This window comes from Caretta caretta, chromosome 7 (genome assembly GCF_965140235.1).
Source record: "Caretta caretta isolate rCarCar2 chromosome 7, rCarCar1.hap1, whole genome shotgun sequence".
NCBI lineage: Eukaryota > Metazoa > Chordata > Testudines > Cheloniidae > Caretta > Caretta caretta.
The window spans coordinates 61,903,509-61,929,931 of record NC_134212.1 but is presented as its reverse complement, the minus strand read 5'-3'; the positions used below and the strand labels follow the sequence as shown (position 1 = coordinate 61,929,931).

The window sequence follows — 26,423 nt, the reverse complement described above, 5'->3', positions numbered from 1 at the left end:
TTTGCATAAAGCCAGTGATCAGAAGCACAGAAAGCAAGTTTCACAGTGAAAAAAATTAGGTCTAACACATTGATTGATGTGTCCTTAGATGAACATGATCAGCATCTATTACATATGAAGATATAAAAAGGATTAACTAGTTTAAGTACCCATCTGTCATACAAGTAGCTTAAGAATGTCAACAGCATCATGACAGAAGATCCTTGGTAAGATCCTAAGATTTACTGAATGTTTAGGGACTAACTTTTCTAGTGAATCATGACATAACCTTCAACTCTCAGTAGTTCAGACTACTGCTCATCCATTCTTTATTAGCAATTATGGATCAGAAGACTAAGGGCAAAAATATTGTCTTGTAAAACTGTGTAGTTAAGTATTAGAAGCTGAATGTAAGAAAATATTGGTTGTTCCTACCACACTTACCTCATCCCTATTGGGTGCATCAGGAGGTGCAGTGGCTGCCACTGCCAATAGTTTAATTGGGGTTGTAGTGTCACTAAAAATATCAGAAACCTCCTGGGTCATAGCTTCTTGCATCCTTGTTTTCAGATCCTGAAAAACATAGCATGAAAATCATAAGATTTTGTAGGACCTTCAAATCCCAGAAACAGCATTCTTGCAAAAACAAACTTCATGGGACCACACAAAATGGCAACCAACAGAAATATCCTTTACCAAGTATTTTTAAATACTGCTTCTTAAAGCTATCTGTAATGTTAACCCTTTGGCTACTAATGATTATAGACCAAATTACCATTGAGGGAATGAACAGTATAGTGTGAGACCCTAGATGGTCCTCAGATAAGTTGCTGCTGATGTGGTATCTTTGGTAAGTGAAAAAGAAAACTTTAAATACTTGGCCAGTTTTCTGAGCATCTCTTTCCATGTACAAAACCCATCCTGCTGCTCATCAGGAACTGCAGATGGAATAGACTCTTTAAATTAGTCTGTCTTTCCTACAGCACACCAAGATTTGGTCCCTAAAGTATGAAACCAAGTGCTTTAAGTCTCACTGAAGCATGGAGCTCTCTATACTTCCAGTGAAAGCTGCTTCCACAGTCAAGTATTCACTGTAAGTTTTCCTATGCTACTTCATACTGAATTTAGTATTTATGTACCCACCCCACCAGCATGAGCAGAGGCTTCCTCAGCTCTTAAACTGCTACAAAATGGTGACCATTCTACCTATAATGAAGTTTTACCTTCAAAGAATCCTGGAGCTGAGTGGCAATCGCCCTAGCCTGAGGTGACTCTCCTTCTCCTCTTGCTGCCAGATCAGCTAGCTGGGCAGCCAGCTGTTCTACGCGATCACATTTGGCAAGGAGGTCTTGACGATAAGGTCCTATCATGACATTGGCTAAACGACGACCTTCAGCGACCAGTCCCCGGATTGCAGCCTGGCCTACAATAGAAAGAAGTACAGTACTTCAGTAATTCACAGACCCCAGAGGTAGAGGGAGTAACTCAGTTGTATTGTCAAGTGAGTAGCAATTAAGGACTAATTTTATTTTTTGGTTCAAAACTTAACCTTCTGATTATTCAGCTGTATTTGAAGAACGAGATTTGCACTCAACCGCATTTCAAACCCAATGGAGAGTTAAAGTCTCTTCAAACTCTCCTTTTGTGCAATATGCTGATGCTTGGCCCGAGCCTCACCATCCTTAACTAGAGTGGGTTGGCAAGAACAGATTATTAGTTAATTGTGTTCCCACTGATCTAATCACCATGAACTTGATACCACCTTAACAATACTCACCGATTCTGATTACTGTAAATTGGCCTCCATCCCCCCAAAATTATTTTAGGGAAAGAAGTCTAGGTGCAATAACTAAACCAAGCAAAGGCAACAAGGAGGAAGAGACAAAAAATAAAAGGGGTAGAAAACAGAGTAGTGATGTGCATCATATCCTCTTTTTCTTCAGACTTCATACATAGGAGAGATTTATCAGCTGCGATGTGAGACTTAAGTTTCCAAGGGTTAGGGTGGAGGCGGGGAGAGAGGGATGACAACCATTTTTTTCTTGCAAATTATCTCCATATTTAGTCTTGACAATCTGTGGTGTTCATTTGTTTAGAGACTGGTGCTCTTTGTTTTTCTAATAGCACAGCAGAGTTCTATTAAATGGGAGTTATTACATTTAAGTCTTAAAGATACATGGAGTATGGCTGTCTTCACTTAAATCTAACACACACAAATTTGGCTGACTCTGCAACAGAGAAGTTTAGAGCTCAGGAGATAAGTTTACAGATTTGGTTACAGAGAGATGAGAATAATTGTGTCACAGCCCCAGAATATACAAGATGCAACATTTTGTGACATCTCTTAGTTTAGCCAAGTAGAGTCTTGTTGGAATCCAGTAATATCTATTCAAGTTGTTGTTTTGGAGTAAGCAAGGAGCAGGTGATGAAGACATTCATTTGGTATATTTCACCCTATCCTGCCCAATTTTTAATCTGGCAGTGAGAATTAAAGATTTTAATCCATTTATCGCTCAGTAGAGGCAGATTATAATGAAGCTGTTTACAAAGCAAACAGCAGGAGATGCCAGCAAAATGACCCACACCATTTTCGAACAACGTATGTTTTATGGTTCAGAACTTCAATCAATCCATCCTATAGGGCCAGACTTTACACTGGGAGAAGTGTAAACATGCAAAGTTATTTGTGACATGGTCAAACTCCCTGTTCAGAGAACAGCTCAGAAATATTTTCATAAGACTAAATTTACCAGGCCAAATTCTTTCAATAATACTGTAGAGATCTAACAGAGCACTGTGTTCCCAATGAATCCTTCATACAGGAATCTTACCAACAGCCATAATAAAATAAAAGTCAAAAACAACACACATTAATGCAACATTACAACAAATTTTTAAACACTTAAATTCCAAAGTTAAGGCTCCCACAACTACTTATTCTGGCTCTTCACACATTTTTGGCATTATATATTATTGTACCTATTGACTAAAGCCTTAACATATTTCCAATGCAGGAGAGTTCCAATTCCTATGGAAATTACATAATTTGCATGTAAAATCTCAAATGTAACTATGCAATTATAAATCTTTTTTGCATCTAAACTTTTGCTTATTTTTCTTTTGAAGGGGAAAGAGTGAACAATCGTATCTGTTTACATTTCATGCTTCCAGGAGCTGAATGCTGATGTAGGATGCAGTGGATTCTGGGGCAGTTTGAAATTGGAGAAGTTCCCACCAAGGCAACCAGACCTCCTGGGACACACTTTCACAGCTTCAAAAAGGCCTGGGGAGTCTTATCACACTTTGTTGTACAGTTCCTGCATCAGAAAATGGCTAAAATTGCATGGTACAGTTCCACGTTTATTGTCAACTTCTAGAGAAAATTGGCAAAGTTCAAAAATAAAAAGGTCTCTTTAACTGCCAGCCTTGCAAACCCTACCAGTGATCTAAAAATCAGGTTGTTCACACATCAACAGACGTAATCCTGACCGCACCGAAAGGTGAGGGCAGGCACAGAAGGTCTACAACTGCACTACAGCTGGGTCAGGTTGGGATTCCTCGTAGCTTTCACAGCTCTGCTGTCTGCACCTCGCTATTATGATGAATGAGATTGTAAAATGAAGATTTCAAAAAAACCTTTATTGAAACTATTTTTTGGATAAAAGCCACTCTGCCAGCTAGAAAGCTGGTCAGAAAACAAGAAAAACACCACAAATGTGAGGGGGTGGGGATGCAGCATTTGTCTTCGTAAAAAAGATTTAATTAATTTTCCCACCACTTCCAATTATTAACAATAAAGCAACTCCTGCATCGTTACTATATGCCTGCAAGTGACATACCATGACTATTTGATCACGTTTTCCATTGCTTGCTGGTAACAAAACAATATTGCTGTTCCATAAGATTGTGTAGAAACTGTATGAGGTGAAGCCATATCTTTACGAAAAACCCTTACAGAATGTAACATCTACTTTCTATTTACATGGGAGTTAATTTCCTAATTTGCCAGCCGATATACAAATGTGTATTTTAGGCATTGTACTTGAATTACAAACAATACAAAGCAGTGTAAAAAATACTGCATTTTGTTTTGTTCCTACTTACATGTATGGATATTAGAAAATAACTTCAAAGGCATGTATGGTACCACTTGTTGACTTATCAAGTTTTTTGTGAACACAGTGATTTTATACCAATTTTTATTTAGGATAGTGAACGCATGTTAAATTCACAAATCCAGCTGATCTGATGATCACCTTGGAAAGGTCCTCAAAGTTTTCTTAGCCTTTGTGCCCTTTCTACATTGCAAGTTCTCCCATCTTCAATATGATGCTCATTTTCCTCTGCTTAAATTCATAAGTGGAGGATCCATCACCACACTTCACCAGCAGAAGCAGCACAGAATGCTGCTATGAGCCACAGGCTATAAACTATGCACCTCTACATAAACCAAACGTCTCAGATGTGCTAAACAAAATCTCAGGAGATGCAGTTTTATTTTTCTGATTTATTATGAAGCCAAACAGTTATTCAGCAAACAGCTCACCTACTCCACGGTCATCAACTGTCGGATTGTCAATCCACCTTTGAGCTTGCTCAATCTTGCCCTCCAAATGAACAGCTGCCTTAACTGGCCTGGTGTTTGCTACTGCCCTGTTCGTTTTAGACTGTAAATTCTGCAGTGATGTAGCTACTTGCTTAGCCAGTACCCGGGCCTCTGGAGAGTCTCCTTTCCCACTGAAAATCCAAAAAAGATAGTTGAAGTCACACGCTCAACTGAAATCAATACAAGACATTATATATTTCTGAAAACAGATTTAACTGTAATACTCTCGTGAATCAGTTCACTATAACTATGTTCATTATGTACAAAAACAGAAATTAAGAATAATGACTTATACAGGACTTTATTTACGGGGTTAGAAAGACACCAATGTACAGACTGTAGGGTAGCAAAATCTGAAGAAAATCTTATGTTAAAAGCACTAACTACAAATGGAAAAAGTGACAGATTTAATATTAAAGACCACTGTTGACACCCACATAAGTGTAACCTTCCTCTTCCACCCTGCACCTTCTTTTCAGATCTGATATTGAAACACTTTCTTTAGCTAAGTACTGAACTAAAGCTCACAGATCCTTGTGGGACCATTTTAATACTATGCTTTTCTAAGCTTTATCTGATTTAGAACATAGGCATAACGATTAATGATCCAAGTGCTTGAAAGACCATCTGATAGTTTAGTAACTTTCTTAAAGGACCAGAGTTATCATTTGGGAAGGCAACTGCATCAGTAAATGCATAAGTGCATCTTAGTTAGTATTACAGACTGTGGGCAAAATTCTGTGTTATTCTGCAGCTCCTTTCTACTGCTCCGGTGGTGCAAAGAGGCCAGTTTCTAGCTAGACCTTGCCTGTGGAGAATTTTTATAGCAGAGATAGATATCTTCTTATAGGGGGACCTCATGCCATCTGATCTTCTGTAGTAGAGATATAGGACAGGAAGGAATCCCTTGCTACAAGCTACTTGTGAATCTGAAGTGTGAAGACTATGATATTCTCTGTCCCATGAAAATGTTTTGCTCCATGCAGGAGGAAAACCCACAGTATGAGACATTCATTCTCAACAGAACAGCTAATTACACTTTCAGGATGCAAATTTCTCTGTGTAACTACTTTGAATTTCCTGATCCATCGAATTCATGCACTCAGACTGCAACTGCAAGATGCTCGGATACCACAATGTGTGCAGTATAGATACATACTGTCTTCGTAGATCTGACAGTTTAGCTGTCAGAGCAGAGATTTCTCCCAGGGAACGCAGAATGTCATCTCTGTCTTTGGGGTCCTCACACAGTTCTGCAATTTTCCTGGCTTCGGCCATAATTCCCCGAATTTGTTCTTCCCCTTCACTTCCCCCATTAGGGTCTGCGAGCCAGTTCTTCATATAAAGGAATAGGTACAAATAAAGATTAAGTCACCTACTTATATAAAATCTTTTGAACACGGGCATTTCACAGAAGATTCTCATATTGATAACATACGCTGATATTTTAATGTCTACTAGGTGTTTTGTTATATGAGGCAAGCCATACTAAGTTATGTACATCTTAGCTACCATTGTCAAGTCCCACTTACATATACTGTTTTCACAAGTTCACTTTAACTAGATGCTGTTTAAGTATTCACAATTATTTTATACCTAGGTTTCCCACAAGTCCAAATTTATTTATTTGACAATGTAGAGTTCTTTTTAGGAATCTTTCTAAAAATGTTGTACAATAGGATGTTGGATAATAGTTCTTTTTTTAACACTTAATTAATGGAGTGCATGACCTAACAACTGAAGATGAAGTTTTCTTGTTATGAAGAAGATGCTACATATCCTTCCTCCATTATAGAGCTGAATAAACTACCCTCTTGGTCAAGCAATGTACTGTTTTACCATTTGCATAAAACATAGCAGCACTCAATCTGCATTTGTACTTCCCACAGAGAGCCCAAGGGAGTTCAACATTGTGAAACTTTCATAGTATTGGCTCCATAATTCTTTAACAAAAATGATATGGCCAAAATTAGACTGTACCTCCCGCTCTATTTTCAGAAATGTATCAGTTTACATCTGTGTTAAAAGAATTTCTATTTTGAGAGAGAGAGAGAGACTGTGAGAGAACTCTTCTGGGCTCCCACTAGATAGTGAAATCAGAAAGAGGAGACTTATGTATGCTCAAGAAAATGTCCCCAATATATACCTCATGTAAAGTAATCACCATGTTTGGGGATACCTGCAATAGTTCAGCACAGTGACTTAAAGGCACAGTGTGAGAGATTTTTTGAATTCATAAAATTACTATATACCTGAGCAGCATCAATTTTTTTAGCAATCGCCTGCTTAGAGTTGGTCATGGCCTCCAGTTTGCGGGCTGCATTTTCCACTTTCGCTGTAAGCAAATCCAGACCTTGAGACACCTGCTGTGCTTTCTGAATGGCCATTGGTGTAGCACCTTGTCCTCTACTCAAAAAACACAAAGATCATCATAGGAATATCATACAAAAAGTTTTTTTTATTTTAATTACAAGAGGCACTAACAGTGGTTTCGAAGTTTTCATCAATTCTTACCACAATCATGATATTGCAAAGGTGTTCAGGAAACATGTTTAAAACGTACACAGGGGAGCGGGAACAAGAAGGCAACAGCTCATCTGAACACTGGCTAGGACAGGTGCCTCTTAAAAAGGAAACACAAATGGTGCCTGTCTCTTACTAGAGTTTTACATGCAACATCAGCACAAGAACTGAATTTTTTGAAGGTTTCCTAGTATGACGACGAGAAGAGAAAAGAGCGTTATGGGGGCAGAGTGCAACTGAATTACCCGTGGCAGGGCCCTGTGTCCACTTCCTCTGTTCATTCCTCAGAGGCTTCTCAACACTCCTAGGACAGTTTAAACCATGGCACTTAGGGTGAATAATGCTTTTCCACATCTTATGCTGCATACAGCAAGGAGGGCTGGATTAAATGAGTTATGTACTGCAATTTAAAGGTACACTCTGCTTTGGTTCCCATATTTACACCAGTTCAAAAGATAGAATACTGAAAAACACATAGGCTCTTGGTAGGACATCTTACTAAATTTGAACCCAAGGGAAGGTTATTGAAATACATATAGGAAATCAGCAGGGCTCTGCAGGAGAAGAACTGAAACCACCACAGGTGGCTGTTCAAACATTTAGAAATAAAGTACAACTGAAGAGGAACATTCTTTAAAGCAAAAGCCCAAGAATCTTACAGGTTTTTAGATGTGGTTGTAGGAATCTCAGGTTCTAAGTGTCTGAAGTACTAGAGTTCATAAAGAGATTTTTCCTCTTCTTATAAAAGAATACATTGTTAGTTTAATAGAGCAGGCATAGATGACAGGGGAGAAAAAACACCAAATGAGGAGATTGTGGATAATCATGTAGTAGTAGGCCTAAGGGCCCCTCTCCTGAGTCCGGCCAAAACTTCAGATATGCTTCTTCAACCCTAACCTCTAAGAAATTAGATACAAGGACCTTTAACTACTTAGCCAGCACAGAAATTAACTGTGGAGTGGGAGTGAGGGTGGGGGTGGGTGTCATCATCTTCCTAGACGTCTCAAGCCAATACAAGACTGGCACCAACTGTTGCTTTGTGAAAGCAAGAAAACTCAACCTTGAGACTGAATTTGTCCTTGATGCTCTGCAAAGAACAGGTAAAATTTCAAGGCAAATCCTGCATTATTTCTTTATGAATCTGCTAGAAGCTTTTAAAGAGTGAAGTTTTAACCTTCTTCTTCCACTGTTCCCATGAAGGCTGAAATGGATCGACGCCTTGAAACTGGTTTTGAGGACAATGCAACTAATAATTTGGAGATGGCTTCAGGTTTAAGAATTGCACAGATGGAATCATTAAGCAACTAAATAAATATTCTGGAAGTTGGATCATACTCCAGATTTGTACCTTTTTGATGTACAAGGACTGTGAACTGATAACAACTGTTAATGTATGCCAGTGCTTATTTAGCTAAATATAAAAGAAGTATTCCAAGCATGAGCATATACGATTAGAATGTTTTATAGTTTGGCATACGGAGGATTTAATAGCTTTATTTTAAAGAGAGCTCAAAATAAGTAACTTGTAAGTAATTTCTGGCTTTGTTCACTTCTCACCCATATTTCACTAGAAGGCTTATGCCAGAAGAGGCCATTTGGTTTACGTACGTTTGAAAAACATGGTATTTATGAAGTTTTCTTTTACATGCTCTCCTCTTACCAATTTCTGTTGCCACTCCTGGCAATATGCAAGATGCATTAATATTTCAAAAAAGAAAAAAATAATTGTGCCAGGAAGCCACCACATATCTACCTAATGGATCACTGGAACAGTTTGTTTTGTTGAGGGAAGATCAGTGTTAGGAAACTGACTGACAGTCTTCAACTGCACATCAATTTTGTGTCCTCAGCCACCAAAATTCAATTACAAAATTCATATTACGAGGTATTTTGTAACCCTCCTGCCTTTCCACTTTCACAAAGGAACACAAGGCCCCCTGAGCTTTTGAGAGTATAATAAGTTCTTAGTGCTTTGGCATTGCCTTTCCTGTTCAAAGTGCCCTATAAAACATGATCTAATTGATCCCATTAGGCTACCATATGTTGAACTGTGTCTGCTACAAAATTGCTCTTCCAGCCCAGAACCAGTATTTCATCATGGGACAGTGGGCCTGATTCTCCTCCCAAAACACTGTGTAAGTCTGGAGTAACTCTTGCAGTCAATGAAGTAACACAGATGGAGGAATGGTGCAAGCAAAAGAATCAGGCTCATCAAGGCCAAATGGAAAACAGAAACAAAAAGCACTTGTAGGTGAAGACTAACTTCTACATTATTTATCAGGGTGATGAGCAACTGCTATCTTCTGGTACATCACCTCTGGCAACCCAAAGGACTAGGGTACTCTGAATCATATGAAATGTGTTGATTTATAAAAGGCACCTGAGTTTGTGGAATTATTTATACTGAGCTGAAGACCCCATTTCTGCTTGTTGATTTTTCAAGGCAAATCAGATCGCTACATGTTTGCAATTGAGTGAAGTCTGAATGATCTAATTCAACTATATTGTTTGCTTTGTCCCAAGAACACTGGTAAATATGAATTCACATCACCATGTGTTTTATCCTTCTGGAAGAGATAGCAAGACAAACAAACAAGATAATGTGTATGCTCCTACAAATGTAACCTGTTGTACCACAGTGATGAACATCACAGCCTAAACAGCTATATACTTCAGAGACACTCTTTTATTAATAATAGAAGGTTTACCTAGCTCGGAAATCAGCCACTTGATCAGTCATCTGGCCTAGCATTTTACAGGTTCCCAGAATCTCTCTGCGTTCTTTGCCTGCACACAGTTCTCCCACTTTTCCGGCTTCATCAAGGATCTGCCTTATAGCTTGCTCACCAGGATCCCCTAATATGCAGGAGACAGTCAATAAGTACACTGAAAGACACTCATTGCTTATTAAGAGGAAACTGCTAATTCCACCATGACCTGCTGCACTAATCATACTTCATTCACTGAGTAAAGTACATTAACTGAAATGACTGCAAAGGCACACAGAGTACAAGAAATCCAATACCTTTTACTAAGACAATGTTCCTGCAACAGCATAGTGTTGTTTTAATAGTATATCCTGTCCCATGACTTAAGCATGAAATGAATCCCTAAAGATCGTTTCATTTCTACTGATGAAGCTTCTATAGAAAATTTTAGGAATATAAAAACATTTTAAAAGAACATGATTTTGAATTGTGGGGTTTTTTGGGTGGGAGGCAAGGGAAAGAGGGACTAACTTTCAAAGTCTTAGCTGGAGCCTACAGCAAAGCTTTCTTGGTGTTCAACAAAGAGCATGGTAGTTCTAGATTCTTTTTCTTTTAAAAAAACCACCCAGGTGTTGTGGGCACCTCCAGCACTCACAGAACGTTCATGTGCCAAAGAGCTTACAGTTTAGGAATGACTCAATGAAAGCAAGCAACAAAACAGTACGGACAAAAGATCTGGGATTAATGAGGTTACTTCAATTAAACCTAGTGTGCTACAAGACAGATTTATTTTTTTTAATCTAGAAACTAACAACTTGTTTGACTCGCTTCTTAAAGTTTGATTATTGCTTTTCTATAATGCTGTACACACCTAGTTAATACAATAATTAAAATCCAAGTGTAAGATACAAAATTTCTTTTAAAAGGAAAGTTGCCAACCCAGTTAAAACTGGATTGTATTAGAAACACATTCATTAAAATGTTATTTTGTAGGATGCATTTCAATGACCTTTCACCACAGGAAACTGAAGTTGCCACGACTGACTATGTAGAGGGAGGGAGAGAGAGTGAGAGGGAGGTTTAAAACAGTGACACCATACACAGCAAAAATAAACACTTCCAGTATTGCCGCTCAGGTGTACATTGACCTACACCTTAAAAAAAAAAAAAGAAATTAGTTTAGATATTTGATGCACAAATGAAAAAAAACCCTGCCAATTGGTTATGTTTAGCCACAGGAAAGTCTTACAGGAATTTAAAAGAAATAGATAAGGTGTCATAAATAGCAGTTTTATATGTGAAAAAGATATATCTGAGAAGACGGGGGGGGGGGGTCGGTAAAGGGGGGAATAAATAAATAATGGAAATATAGCAGCCTGATCAATACTATATAGAACTAAAGGTATGAAGCATGAAAGTGCCTATGGGATTTTTTTATTCTCTGGGCTGCAGAGCCACGTTTTCCCATATTAATTGTAATGTATTACACTTTTTTACTAGCAAAGGAAGATAAATACAGCATTAAATACTGAACACATTTTCTTACAGAATGGAAAAGAGAAGATTCGTTTTCACATGGTTTAAACTATATCATTTGAACAACATGAATAAAAAACCAACAGAGCTTTCCAAAGCACTTTGCATATAAATTATTTTCTTAACATTAATATTTCAAGGAACATCTAAGCATTTCTTTTCAGAATACTTCACCTGTAATTTAGTAATATACCAGAATTTTTTCTAAAAAAACCACAATCATTTAGACAGTAAATTCTGAACACTGCATGGGTGGAGTATTTTGATTATTACCTGGTGATGCATTGGGATCCCTTAGCCAGCCCTTTGCCTGGTTCATCTTGGAATCTATTAAGGCCAAAGCTCTCTTCATAGCTTCAGTGTCCTTTACAAAAGAGAAACTTTCACAATCATTCTCTTTGCCAAAGCACAGATAGTAAACGCAATCAAAGCTGATAGAAAATTAAGCTTAACACAAGTCGATTCTCCTATTAAAACAGCTCAAAAATGTACTGGACAGCTGCAGGTCACAGTCTTTTCTTGAGAATTAAAACCAAAAGACGTTTTCATTTCACTCAAAATGCAAAGAACTCTTACATGCAAGTTTTTAGTTACTTTTTCTGTTCAGTTATTTTCCCTGTGCTACAATTCCTGCAGGAAAAAAGCTGCAACAATTTTCAGACACAGTATCTTGGAAATCAGGATTTTTAAGTGTATACCAAGACTCTGTAGCAACTATAGTAAATTTAGCAACAAGATTATGGTTTATAGGTCTTTTCAGAAATGACTTGATACTACTGGAAGTGGCGTCTTATAGTTAAGAGGTCAATGACAATTTTAATGCCCCTTTCTACCTAATCTGTTGAACACCTACATTTTTGGAATTCATCTGCCCTTTAAAGTCAGACACTAGCTAAGTGTCACTTTTGAGGAAACAATAACAAGGATGGAAGAAGATACAGATTTACTGTCAGCTATTAGGATTCAGCGAATAATCAGAACTTTTAAATCTATGGAGACTAAGACATACATGCGCTTCAGGTCCTTTCTAATAAGTAAAAACTTTATCTTCTCTACCCATGGCAATGAGTCTCTTCCAGAGAAGCTCTCTTCTAACAATAGCAAAGGTATTGGCTCACTAACACTCCTTCACCTAGAAAAGCAGAAAACATGGAGTCCTTTCTCTGTGTGTACTTGCCAGTGTTGATCAGTTAACTCTCCACTAGAGGGCACTGTGAGTTTGCTAGCCAACTAGGAGCAAACAAGAATAATCAAATATAAGAAGTCATAGATGAATCATAGAATATCAGGGTTGGAAGGGACCTCAGGAGGTCATCTTGTCCAACCCCCTGCTCAAAGCAGGACCAATCTCCAATTTTTGCCCCAGTTCCCTAAATGGCCCCCCTCAAGGATTGAACTCACAACCCTGGGTTTAGCAGGGCAATGCTCAAACCACTGAGCTATCCCTCCGCCTGAGACAGGGCCAGAATAACAGCTCTTCAATAAGCATGTGATAAAAGTAACTTACATTTGTTTATTCTAAATGGTGTTAATGAGCTGCCCCTGCCACAGAGTCATGTCTGAGCATAGTTCAAAGGACTGGTTTCAATCTATGCAGTCCTATATTGTATGGGACCCAGCTCCTTAAAGGTCACCTCATGCCATATTGCAACTTCTAGGTGGCTCTTGGAGTCAGGGGCTAGGTTTGAGCTCTCCAAGTCCAGTGACAGAACATGCTCATTAGAAGGCCTAGGTCTCAGAACCTGCTTCCTCTACAGTCTGTCAGAACTAGAGATTGATGAGCTTCAGGGGTAAGTGAAAGATCTGTACTTGGAGCAGCTTTTAAATGACTTCAAACCATCATAGGGCAGGATATACTGGTTTTTATTAACTTTAGAGCTCTATAATTTGTGAATTCTGTATTTAATGTAAGGCAAGTGATAAAACGATAAGCACCATGCATAAAGCTATTAAACATTTAACTAAGCTGATAAACTTAACACTTGTGATGATGGTTGCAGCTTTTAGTTATTGCATACCAGACTAAAGGAGTTTTAGCTCTGAATGGATAGTGGAGAGCAAACCTGCCCCTCCATAAATAATCCAAAAACAAAAGCATTAACTGAAGCTTTAAAAAGGTATACATATTAGTCACTAGTCTCTATATTAATGCTCTGACCCTGTGGAGACTTGATGGGATCACTCAGTGCTTAAAGTTAAGCTTGTGCATAAATCTTTGTAGAATCAGGGCTTTACCACTGAGAAAGGGGTTTATAAATGAAAGGATTTTTAAAGTTGTGTTTGTCCTTCACATCCATATCTCTGAAGCATTCAGTAGAACACTGCACTTTCAAGCTTTGGATTTATACTATGTATTGAAGAGGTTTCAAGAGGACAGACTGAAAAAAACCTCATTGATTTTTTTCCACTTTAAGTCTACTTAAAAATTTTAGAAACCCATATCTTCCTCCTCAGTAATGTGCACTGATGATGCCCAAGAATTATATCTGATCATGCTAATTGCAGTCCTCTACATTGCTTTGTATATTTATAATCAGTAAAATGACACTGAAGGTTTCCTGTATATTACTGAGTCTCTTGTTTCGTAAACACAAGGAAACATGATTTTACTTTATTTTATTTTTTTTAGCTTTTACACTTTTTATTTTGAAAACTCCCAGCACTACGTACTCAACCTGGGATCTAAGAGAGCCAAGTTGTCTTCTATCACCTTTCCCATCAGCACCGGGGCTCCATTCCTGATCATTCTGTTGTCTAAGTCTTGCCATCCTGTGTATCAAATTCATCAATTTCTGGGGCTCCCCAAAAGCTACAGACATAATGCACAGATTTGAACAGCATTCTCCCCCCCACACACCCTTTTTTTTTTTTCTTTTTCTTTTTTTTGTGGTGGTAAGTCAAGATCTGTTCTGCTTGGATATTTCAGATTTCTGCTAGGAAACTCATTCACATAGCCAATAAATTGTTTCAATCAATTCAAGAGCATCTCTTCTTTAAAAGCATAGTTACCAAGCTTCACATCAACCCATGGACTGCCCAGATAGCTCCACAGTTGTAGCCTATCCAAATCATGGTTGTATGGTACTAGAGTATCTGCTTTTGAACAGCAACGCATAAGATTGCTCTCAGCTTTTAGCCTGTTTTAACATTTTCATTCTATCCAGTCAGGATTCATTTCTAGTGGACACACTCCATCAGAACAGGCCCCTTAACTGGACACACTGATACTGTACTTGTTGTATGCTTCATCCCTTCAGCATTGACAGAGCCTGGCCCACTGTCAGACTTTGGGAGAGGGTTGGAGCGCAGAGATCATTGAAACCTACAGTCCTGTTGATTGATAAAGGTTGGCAAGCAGGGACCTGGAACTAAAAACGTATCCAGGGAAGCCAGTTTTAGTACCAAAATATTAAAAGATGTTTTAAAAGAAACAAAAGATGTTTCAGTTTCTGGACTTTGATCTTCTTGGAGTTCTGAAACTGTTCCACTGATTTGTCTCCCTTCTGATGCAGCTAAATTTATGGTGTCTAAATTTTCCTCAGATAAAGGAGGTAGAGCAACAGAAACAAAACTGAGTCCAGTAGCACCTTAAAGATTAACAGATTTATTTGAGCATAAGCTTACGTGGGTAAAAACCCCACTTCTTCAGATGAATGGAGTGAAAATTACAGATGGTTCTCCACTTGTGAGGTAACTCCCTTCTCTCCGTGTGTCAGTATATTTATGTCTGCATCTGTAATTTTCACTCCATGCATCTGAAGAAGTAGGGTTTTTACCCACGTAAGCTTGTGCTCAAATAAATCTGTTAGTCTTTAAAGTGTCACCAGACTCCTTGTTGTTTTTGTTTTTGTGGATACAGACTAACACGGCTACCCCCTGATACTAGAAACAAAACTTTTTTCACAGAGCCTAAATAAAACAGGCAAAACAATCAGGGTTACCACTGCCTGACTCGGGAAGAGGCAATGGGCATTTTACAAGCCAATCCTCCAGCAAGGGTACCTCCTAGATCTACTTTCCTCTTTTTGCTGCTTCCGCCATCACTAGTAATTTTGTGAACAGCCATAGAGCTAGCCCAGATTGGAAAAATGATATTGGCAATTTTCCTGCCTCAGAGGGAATCTCCAAAATCTGACACTTTCTCTTGTTGCTAAATATTAACTATAATCTCTGAATCATTAAGTACCCTAAGTCTAGAGAAGTTGTGCAATATCTGCATTTCTTTACCAAAGAAGGCAATGTTGGGAAAGTACAGCAAGTCCTGTTTTCTGGCATATCAACTAGCTTAGTCAAACAAGGTTCAAGCCTGGGAAGCATCCAACAAGACTGCTGGATGCTTCCCAACAGCCCTCAGTTCTCAAGAAATTCTCAGTCTCTTGCAGAATCCATTCCTTATTCACTACCGGCTTGCTCGTCTTCAGCCTCAGTGGGAATTATATGAATTGAGCACTGTAGCAGCAGATTCTTTTTTCCTAGTTTTGTTACAGCCTGTAGACATTTGAATTAAAGGAGAAACTACACATTTATATACTCAAATGTATTCCATTTGTAGTTTCATCCCCACTCATCTACTGGGATTTTTCATTTAATTGTTCGTCTTGGGGGAGGGGGGGGCCGCACATGAAAAACTTGTTGCAACCAAACTATTCAACAATTAAGTTTTGCTTCAGAAAAACTGTCAACATTCATTCAGCATTTAAATTCTAAACCAACACTCACATTATGTTTAATCAAAAACAAAACAAAATCTATATTTAAGCAAATTCATGGTTTGCCAGAACTATAAATATTGTCTAAATTTGAAATTAACACCCAGTCTAAAAAACAGTGTTAGAATTATCTTAATGAAGTTAATAATGGTGTGCACTTGATAGGAAAAACAGTTCTGCTCTAAATTTTTTCCTCCACTTACTTTATTCCCTCTCCTTTCTGTAGGAATCATCTCTTTCCATTGGAAGTCTCCATCAGTAAGGAGAAGCATGCAACAGGTACAGCAAATATAAGTAAATTAATAGTTCCTCTCTCCCCAAATCAAGCATTTGCCACGTGTATCAATAGAGGAAGGTCTGCTGTGTGGGACCACTAGCAAGACAAGCAATACCAGGACTTATTTCTTCTCACAAGCGTTCAGTTGTAACATTTAATATCCTTTGTACCATGAACCGTTCAACACACAAGCAATGCCCAATGCAACATGTCTAAAATGCAGGCAGACTATCATAATCCTGCATGTTGAAATATAATTTATAATTGAAATATTACTCTAAATTTACCTAGAGTGCACAATGATGTACTTGGAATACTGACCACAAAGCATACTTATGTATTATGCACACTGGCCAAAATTTTCCACTTACAGATACTGTCAATATAAGCATTTGTATAAAAGCTCCTTGACTTGTGTTACTAACAGAAATTTTTCACATGCATCTTAAAAATTTTGAAAATCTCACTTACTATCTTGTTTGCCCTGCATTCATCTTAGGACAGTGAAAGCTTCCTGGGTTTCCCATACACTAGAATAGTGAGGTTGTGTGGGTTTCAAAGAAAGTGGGGGAAATGTTTAAATCCATAAGGAAAAACTAATTGTAAAAAAGTAACTTAAGTTATGAGCCTAAGCCACCTGCCCTGTATAGAAGGCTCAAGCTCTCTGAGGAAACTTATTTATTGAGGGGCTGTGCTGATGAAAAGCAAGAGATTCTTCCCACAAACTATGGGATGGGCAAAATTACTGTATAAAGCTTTCCATCAGACAGAAAGCCTGCTTCTGTATAATTGGACTCTATGATCATGAGCACCAGAAGCTAGTAACATAGGTTAAACAAAAACATTCAACAGGAACCTGTCCTAAAGACTTGGGAAGACTCCCATCAAACTCTTAACAGCAGAGTTGCATAGTCTGCGCTGTCATCACTCACACCTAACAAGCTGCTCCAAACTTCAGATATCTTAGAGCAGAGCAGGGGTAGCTAAAGCTCATTTAAAAACCTCTATTAGACCTACATACATAAGTATGGTGTTACAACTGGCACACAGGAAAAAAATATACACAGCACACAGCACAAAATCCCACAGACATGCTTTTTTGTTTTAGTACAAAAGTACAGGTGTGGGGTGTGGAAGAAATCTTACCTTCTAAAGGTGAGAAAAGATAAACAGAAGAACAAAAACAAAGATGCATAAAGTAGTCATAATAAAGAAGTAGTAGAGTGGTAAAATACTTCAAATGCAAAATCAGGGTCAAGGCACCAATACATAGGCTAATGTGATTTTAATGTCTCTATCACAACAGGTTTTCTAAGGGGGAACTAGTCTGTCTTTATGTCTAAACATTTTTTTAAAATATAGTTTTTCAGTTATTTGCTGCTTTGCCACTGATCCTAAAAAGCCTGTTAGCAGCATACTTTAAAGGCCATCCAAACACAGTGGGCATCCCAACCACTAGTTGTGCTGCTGTGTTTGCTGGTAACTGCAGCTACACAGGACGTGAATGCACACAGCAGTATCTCTGCATTCGGCCTGTGCTCTACCCATGTGAGCAGGCAGGCATTGATATGGCAGCATTTTCTGTACTAAGCGGACAGTCAGGTAAAGCAGAGCAATGGCATCCCTTGCACACTCCATGTGCATGCCAGTAGCGGCAAACAAAACCCAAATACGTTGGGTTGACTGGGAGTCATTTTTGTAGAAGTTCCAACTTCTCAGGTCTCATTTCACACCTCTTCTCCTCCAGAAGGACTGTTTCGAACACAGAGCCTTTTTGGAGGTAAGGGGTAAGAAGAACATATACTGATACTAATCCCACCCACACCCAGGTTGATACAAAAAGATTTGCTCAGTTAAGATGGAGTTCTTCACCTCGTCTTTACACCGAGCAACAAATTCAAGTTTCTAGAGATAATATGAATGCAAACTAACCGCCTGCTGACACATACAGAAGCGCCTTAAGGTAATACTAGATTGGGTGTTTAAGTACTGTACTGAGTTGGACAAATTTTGTACAGACCTCAAGGGACAGCTTGTGTGCCCAATTAACTCACACCACACAGTGTAAAATTTGGTCACCACATGACTGAGATTAAACACACTCTTTCCTTGAAAAGAGCATACTAAAGTCTAGCACTTCCCTATCAAACCAAAGAGAGAGACCAGAAATGAGCACAAAACCCTGATCTCCTACATGGCAATACAGAGTGCTTCCAATAAGCCACTGGATCATGTGTCATGCATTTTAACCTACTTGTTTCTATTATAGGAATCAGCAAAGACTAAGCAATGGGACAGGCAAGTTACTTTTAAAAACAAGCTTTAACTGGGACCAAATTATCTCCAAAGATATTCTTTGTACCTTGGTATCTTGTGATTAGCTTGGCAGAATTCAATTTTTTTAAAAATAATTTTGATGAACAATATTGATGGTTTATTTTAAGCACTTTATTTTTATTCATTTAAAATCTTTCACAATTGTGGGAAACTATGGGGAGCAGACAGTTTAATGACAGACATTCAGATTCAAAAAAAGTTAAAGCTTCTTAACTGTTAAAACGCAAATTTCAACCAATGTCAAAATATACAACGTAAATAGCCTTAAGTCAAACTCTGGTAAGTTCTCAAGTTGCATTTTTCTTACATTGCCTATCTGTAAATTTTTATCAGCATCATGGAAACATTTTTCATTGTGTGTATACAGTGAAATGAGCATTTACTGAAAAATCTAGTCTTTCCAAGCCTATTTATGATATAATACTATATTGTGTTACAAGATAAGGTTGTGTACACTCTAGTCAAACATTCTTGAAAACCTCAATTTATAGTTGCTGTGAGAAGCTAAATAGAATCTGACTTCTATTTCCAGAAAAAACTGAACATACCTTGCTAGCCCAGGCATCCTCATCCCAGGAAGTGAGCTGTAACACCCGGATGATCTCATTTATTTCAGCACTCATCTTCTCTACTGTGAAATTGCGGTTTTTCAAGGCCTCTTCTATTCCTTGGCTTTTGGAACTTTTAGTCGTTACAAAAATCTTCATAGCTGTGAACATTGCACTCTAGATTAGAGACACTATTTAAGATATGATTCATATACAAGATCTCCTCCTCCTGCATAAACTCAGAAACAGTAAGCTATATGTTTTGAACAGGGCAGGAAAACACCATAAAGACTTTAAAGGCTGGTCTACACTTAAGTTTTACTGGTAAATCTATGTTGATTTATACAGTGTGGGTTTTTTGCTGATAGTTATAAATATGTCTACACTAGAGCTCAAACAAGAATAAGCTATAGTAGTATAAACACTTTTACACTAGGATAACTGTTTCTACACTAGAGAGGTTTTTTGCCACTTTAACTGTACTGTTCGTTAATTTATGAGAAGGGGTAGAACATATTTCTTAGAATTTGGTTACAACCTGACAAGTTTTCTGCTCTATAGCTAGGACCAATCGAACTACACCTCTTAGACTAGCTAACCAAGTGTCACAATTACTCCCACATTTCTGTGAAGAATGATACCAAGTGCATTCCACTCTGCAAAACACATCCATAATACTCTGCTCGAGGTGGAGGGCATGCAGCAGCTGAGGCAACATAGGAGGGAGAGCTGCCCAGGTTTTCACAGAATGCACAGATGCAGAAACATGGTTGTGCAGTACAGTCAGTGCAGTTTTTGCTGGGAAAAATGGTGCTGTGTGGATGCATTCAACTGTGTTTGCTTGCAATCAGGCTCTGCCATGGTTACACAACAGTCCCATTCTTAGGCTAGATACATGTGGTGACCAAAAAAAAAAAAAATCTTATTTAAAGAGAAAGAAAAGTTATCCTACTGTTCTATTTACATCAATTTATCATATATTCAGCAAAAATGCAAAGGCAATTTGCCACTTCTGAAGCTTGTAAGAGTTCTGTAGCACCTTATAGACTAACAGACATATTGGAGCATAAGCTTTCGTGGGTGAATACCCACTTCATCGGATGCATGTGGGGTATTCACCCACAAAAGCTTATGCTCCAATACTTCTGTTAATCTATAAGGAGCCACAGGACTCTTTGCCGCTTTTACAGATCCAGACTAACACGGCTACCCTTCTGATATTTGAATTATAAGCTTGTTTCCTCTTCTCCCCCATGTTGCCAGTTACAATCCACCCCAGGACAACAGTAATTAAAAAACCCCATCTGCATTACAAACACCACTGTATTTTAGCAAGTTTCAGAACAGCAGCCGTGTTAGTCTGTATCCGTAAAAAGAAAAGGAGTACCTGTGGCACCTTAGAGACTAACAAATTTATTAGAGCATAAGCTTTCGTGAGCTACAGCTCACTTCATCGGATGAGCTGTAGCTCACCAAAGCTTATGCTCTAATAAATTTGTTAGTCTCTAAAGTGCCACAAGTACTTGTATTTTAGCACTGGCCTTAAATGCAGACATGGCCATATGTATTACAAGTCGGTTTAGCTTGCCTCCCAGAACAAAACCATGTTAGAATCAAGCTTTAACTCTGGTTTGATCCTGTTTAAATGCTCAACTAATCCTCCAACCTCTTGGAATCAGTTCCACAGACTAAGACGGAGGCATGTTGGCAGGGCATTAGCACTGCTGTAAATTCTTCTGGAGATAGAGGCCAAAATCTGAGTGACCCTTTGACAGTAAATTCACTTAAAAATCAAAGGCAGGACAAAAGTAGGGCTTTAAGAGGAATTACACATGGACCAGATTCAGGCGAGTACTGTGCTGCCTTCCTACACAGCTTTGCTTACAAGCTTCCATCCTCTGTCCTGATCTGTAACACTGATGGCGACTCTAGTTTGGGCCTCTGAGTAGGTAATTTGGTTAAATGTGCTTTATGATATACAAGATGACACTCATTTAGCAGCAAGAATCAACTGTCAAATTCATTTTCAGTTTCTACTTCATTTTATGGTCAGTTCTTAAAATAAAAGCAACGCTTTAATGTACTAAACCGCTTATACCACGAGGCAAAACCCAGCAAAGTACCAGGGAGGGGGTTAATATGTTCACAAGTGTGAAAACCCTGACATACTAAAATGTGCTCAGTCCTATTACATGCCTCCCTCTCCCCCAATCCACCTTTCACCCTTGTCTTGGGGAGGATATTTCTCCTTCCTCTGTAGTTTAATCAGACCAGCATTCCCTCTGGCTAACCACATGAATTTTGCTAGATGAATAAGCTATTTCAGCTGTTGGACTGGCAGTTCTGCTCCTGAACAATCTTCAGCTGTTAAGCTCTCCTTTCTTCTTGCTCATTCGCAGGGTAAAAAAAAAACATATCATGCCAGACAAAAGAGTGAGAAATACAGCAGAAGTGTGCCCCCTTTTTGGTATACTTTTCAATGGCTCTCACCCTCAAAATTTTTTTTAGATCCTTCCCCTTAATCCTTCATGATGGCAACTAGATTGTATTAATGTGAGACATGTTATGAACAGATACTGAAAAAAATAAGACAACCATGAGGGAGTTTATCCATATGAATGCAGACTGCCATTTAAAAATACTCATTAAACCCTCTACACTGTGACAAGTATGCATGACACAAATACATCTGATATAAATAGTGTATCACTAGTTTATGTAGCTCATTTTAAATCGGAGGTGCACAGAACTTAAAATAGGAAATACCCAGAGTATGCATATGGAGAGCTGGCGTTACAACTTGCCATCCCCTCCCAGTTTGCCACAAATCAGCCAAACATCTAAATATTTGCAGTCAGCCCAAGAGGCATGTCAAAGCTTCTATTTTTAATGGTATAATACACATGCATCCAAATTCAGATTATGTATTTGATTTTTAGATTATGATTTGATATTTCAGATTTTGATTATTGATATTTTAGATTTGATATTTCAGATTATGTATTAGATAATAGGACAGCAGAAACTACCTGAAATAAGGACTGGCAACAGCTCCTTCACAGTGTTCATGGAGTTCACCAACATCACTCTGTGTTCCTGATGAGTCAATTCCTGCTGTCTTTCATCAATCATTTTAGCCATCTTTGTCATTCCTAAGTCATACAACGAAGTTCAAGTGATAAAACTGTTCATATTGAGTTTCCCCAGATTTATTAACATTTTACAAAGAATGTCTAGGCTCAGTTATTTTTTAGCTTTCCAGACAAGAACGCAAAAAATGTAATGAGTTATGACACCACTGAAGAAGCTTTGTATCACCTACTTTTCATTAAACCATATTTCAGTAGTTTCAGGGAAGCCACAGATCCAGTTTCTAGTTGTTAATTCAAGCTAGAATATAGGTCTCATATTTTTGACGTTCATTTATCAAGAAGTTTAAGAAAAGAACTATAAAAATATAAAAGTAATAAATAGCCTACTTCAGGGAAATTAGTCAGCTTAGCAATGTATGACAAGGTAGTTTAGAACTCTTTTTCCTCCTTTAGCTTTGATCAGTTCTCACCTAAATAATGGGGTGGTTGACAAGAATAGGAAAATAGAACTGACACAGGTTTAGGTTTGTTGGCTTCAAAGACTTTCAACATGAGTGTATTAATTTACACTGTCCTAGAAAAACTAAATAAGAATATTTTAATTCTCTAAAAAAAAATTGTATCGGTGATGAAAAGAAGAGAATCAAAGCAAGTGTTACTTTGGATTTCTGAAGTAAATGCACTTTCAAGACTTACATGAGGAACATAATGACAGGTTTCAGAGTAGCAGCCGTGTTAGTCTGTATTCGCAAAAAGAAAGGGAGTACTTGTGGCACCTTAGCGACTAACAAATTTATTTGAGCATAAGCATAAGCTTTTGTGAGCTACAGCTTCATCCGATGAAGTGAGCTGTAGCTCACGAAAGCTTATGCTCAAATAAATTTGTTAGTCTCTAAGGTGCCACAAGTACTCCTTTTCTTTTTGCGAATACAGACTAACACGGCTGCTACTCTGAAACCTGAGAGGTGGAGTAGTAGCATTATGCCTAAGACTATATAAAACTTACTATCAATATTATGTTTTAAGTGTTTAGTGACTATTTGAGCCAAACAAATGTTCTTCCTAAATCAAAATCCAGCCCAAGTGAAGCCAAAAAGGAAGAAGCACAACTTAGACATGTAAAATATTTGGAGGGCTAGGAGAAATTTTGAAGATAAAGAGCCTGAGATACAAAATAAGTAGGCTTGGCAGGGTTCGATTTTAATGGATAGATACCAGCAAATGTCGATTTCAGCTGACTCACTGAAATAGATGAAAAAAATATCCACTAGTAACAGCTTGTGAGAGTGCAGCCTACTCTCCTAACTTTGCACCTGCAGGGATTGGGTGTCACCAGCCCTATGCAAGTGCAGGAAGCCCTCTGTGGCCTTGCTGTCACTGGGGATATGACAGCTGAGCTCTAGAAGGCTCCCTGCACAATCGGTGACACCTGATCTCTGCAGGTGCAAGGTTCTGGGAAGGCTGCTGTGCTGGCAGGGGGAGCAGAGTCCTCTGGCCAGGATGGTAAGGAGGAAGAGCTTCCTGACCACAGGGGAGGCCACCCCACTATAGAATGGCTCCATCCCTAGGCAAGAATTGTTCAGCAGTAGGGTGGTCTCCCTCATGGCTGGGGGCTCATCTTCCCCCTTGCAGCCCTTTGCTCTGCGGGGCCAGAACCAAAACCTCCCCTGCACCTTGCACCCAGGTGTGTTGGTCCCCCGGGCTGAGCAGGGAGCCCCCTGCAGCACCATTATCAATGCTATTAATCGTCAAAATTGCACACGCACAAAAAATCAATTCTGCCATGCCTAAAAATAAGCAACAATCATACCAGAAGGAGAAACCTGTGAGATAACTGGTGGGTCTACATGATTGCATTGGAGCAAAGGAGAATGTCACTGATCCACTCTTTCCTGGTAATGAAGACAAGGCACTGTCAGCGACTGAGGTATCAAAGGCCTTGTCTAAACTTGCAGTGGTGGCATGTAGTGTATGTGTAGTTACACACCGCAGTGAAAAGCGGGTAGTGTTCACACTGCCGCATGTAGCTATTCACAGCAGTGAAAGGCTCTGGCAGGGGGAGATAGCAGGGAAAGGCTCTAGGACACTACACTGCCAAAAACAGCAGAAAAAATGCAATCTCAGTAAAATCACCTATACCAGAGACAATGCTTGAAGTGTGCTGGGTCGCAGTTCAGGAAATAAAATTTCCAAAAAGCAAGATAGGTCACTGAGGGATACACATTTTTAGTGCTACCTGGGGAAAACGCCCTCTAATTGGCTACTCTTCCGCAGAAGCTGGGCAAGCAAGGAAACAGCCAATTAGGGCAAAAGCAGGTAGAGCTCTCTTCCCTTAGGAACCAACATCATTCTCATTGGAAATGAAAGGATAGAAGGTAGCGGGGGGGGAGCGGGGGGGGGGACGGACACCACGACGACGACACAGCAGCTCAGAATGGCTCCACTCCCTATTCCCATCCTGCAAGCAACAGCAAGGCTCCTCTACTCCTCCCACCCCCCCTGCAACTGGGCAGAAAGGTCCTCACTGTAGCCCCCTCACCCCACAGGCCTAGGAGAGAGAAAGAACCCCACATACTGCAGATATGAGGCTAGAGGAGTAGGACTGATTTGGGGCTGGGGGCAGAATTGATTTCTGGGCAGATATGGGGGTGACGACAGACACACACACACACACACTTTTTTGGAGACCACTTTAAACACTAACCATATGACTGGTAGATCGAAAATATTGCACCTAGCTATATGAAAGACAGCAGACACTATTGTGGGAATGACAGACCCATGAGATTTGTTTCAGTGGCAGCTGAACTGGCTGGAAAATGAGAGTTATAAAATACCGAGATAAACAGCACTGGGACAAACCAGCATGATTCCTGCAAAGCAAAATCATGGCTCTCCAATCCACTCTAAATTTCAGCCTATCAACAAAGTAGACAACACAAGAGCTATATTTAGTTTGAGAACTCTCTCACAACAGGCCATAAAATAATCTTACTTATGAGGAGCAAGAGTTAAGGATTGTCATTGATTAGAAACTGTTTAAGAGACAGACAGAAGGAATAGTCCATTTTTAGCATGCCAAAAAAGATTAACTGTGAAAGGGTACTGCCCCATCAATGACCTGGGCTAGGACTGGAGTTTAATATGTGCTAACGTTAACATATTAATATTCTGGAGTAGGGGATCAATGACAAAGTGGAAAGTTATGAAGCTAACATTTATGGTGATACCGCAACTAGAGAAGACTGAAGAACTTCAGAGGAACCTAACAACACTAGATAAAATACATAATACCATAGCAGATGAAATTCAGGGTTGAAAAATGCAAAGTTTCTAAACACTGATAGGCATAATTTGAACTACTCATACACATTATTGGGTTCAAAATTAATTGTAACCACTCAGGAAACCAAGCTGAGCTTACTGTGCACAGCTCAATGAAAATATCTGCTTAATAAGTCATTGCAGTCAAAACAAAAATGTTAGGATGTATAAAAAAACAACAACTTGCTCTGATATAGCGCTTTTCATCAGTAAATCTCAAATTGCTTTACCAAGGAGGTAAATATTATCCTCATTTTGTAAATCAATGGTGTATCCTCACCTGAAATAGAGTTCAGTTCTGGTAACCTTAGCTCAAAAATAAATAATTTTATATATCTCAGAAGTAAAGGAAGTCCAGAGAAAACCAGTGGAAACAATTAGAGCTATAGAATGACTTCCATATGAAGAAACCGGCAAGTATATGACTGTTGATTTAGAGATGATGACTAAGTGGATACAAAAAAGAAGTATGTAAAATAATGAATGGTTCTTAATTTTTTTAAGCACAACAAGGGGATGCCAAATATATTGCCTTCAATTTCATTATTTCTCATAGGATTTTTTTTTAACCACAATGCATAACCAACTTGTGGAACTTATTACTACAAGGTAACACTGAGGCCAGGAGTTTAGGAGGATGAAAAAGATTACCCGTTGTGGCAAGGCGCCGCCTCCATCTTGCCGGGCTTAGTACTTCCCCCTTTGACGGTGGCGGGACCTGGAGTAAATCAACCCCACTCTAGACAGTGTTTGTCTTCCCACTCTGAGTTTATTTATCAGTATT

The 26,423-nt window shown here is 38.8% G+C and overlaps 1 protein-coding gene across 4 annotated transcripts in view; it reads right to left on the bottom strand.

The window, feature by feature from the left end:
• The window catches only part of VCL (vinculin), a 107,884-nt gene that overhangs the window by 21,136 nt on the left and 60,325 nt on the right, over positions 1 to 26,423 (bottom strand). For 2 of the 4 annotated variants that reach the window (XM_048858478.2, XM_048858477.2), the window contains exons 5-13: positions 22,253 to 22,375; positions 19,224 to 19,384; positions 11,626 to 11,716; positions 9,817 to 9,964; positions 6,838 to 6,991; positions 5,745 to 5,920; positions 4,526 to 4,716; positions 1,203 to 1,402; positions 424 to 552 (exon numbers count right to left, since the gene is read on the bottom strand). In XM_048858478.2, coding sequence (XP_048714435.1) covers positions 424 to 552; positions 1,203 to 1,402; positions 4,526 to 4,716; positions 5,745 to 5,920; positions 6,838 to 6,991; positions 9,817 to 9,964; positions 11,626 to 11,716; positions 19,224 to 19,384; positions 22,253 to 22,375 — 1,373 coding nt within the window. Of the gene's footprint in view, positions 1 to 423; positions 553 to 1,202; positions 1,403 to 4,525; positions 4,717 to 5,744; positions 5,921 to 6,837; positions 6,992 to 9,816; positions 9,965 to 11,625; positions 11,720 to 19,223; positions 19,385 to 22,252; positions 22,376 to 26,423 lie in introns of all 4 variants that reach the window. The other 2 variants (XM_048858476.2, XM_075130754.1) reach the window with 1 other exon arrangement.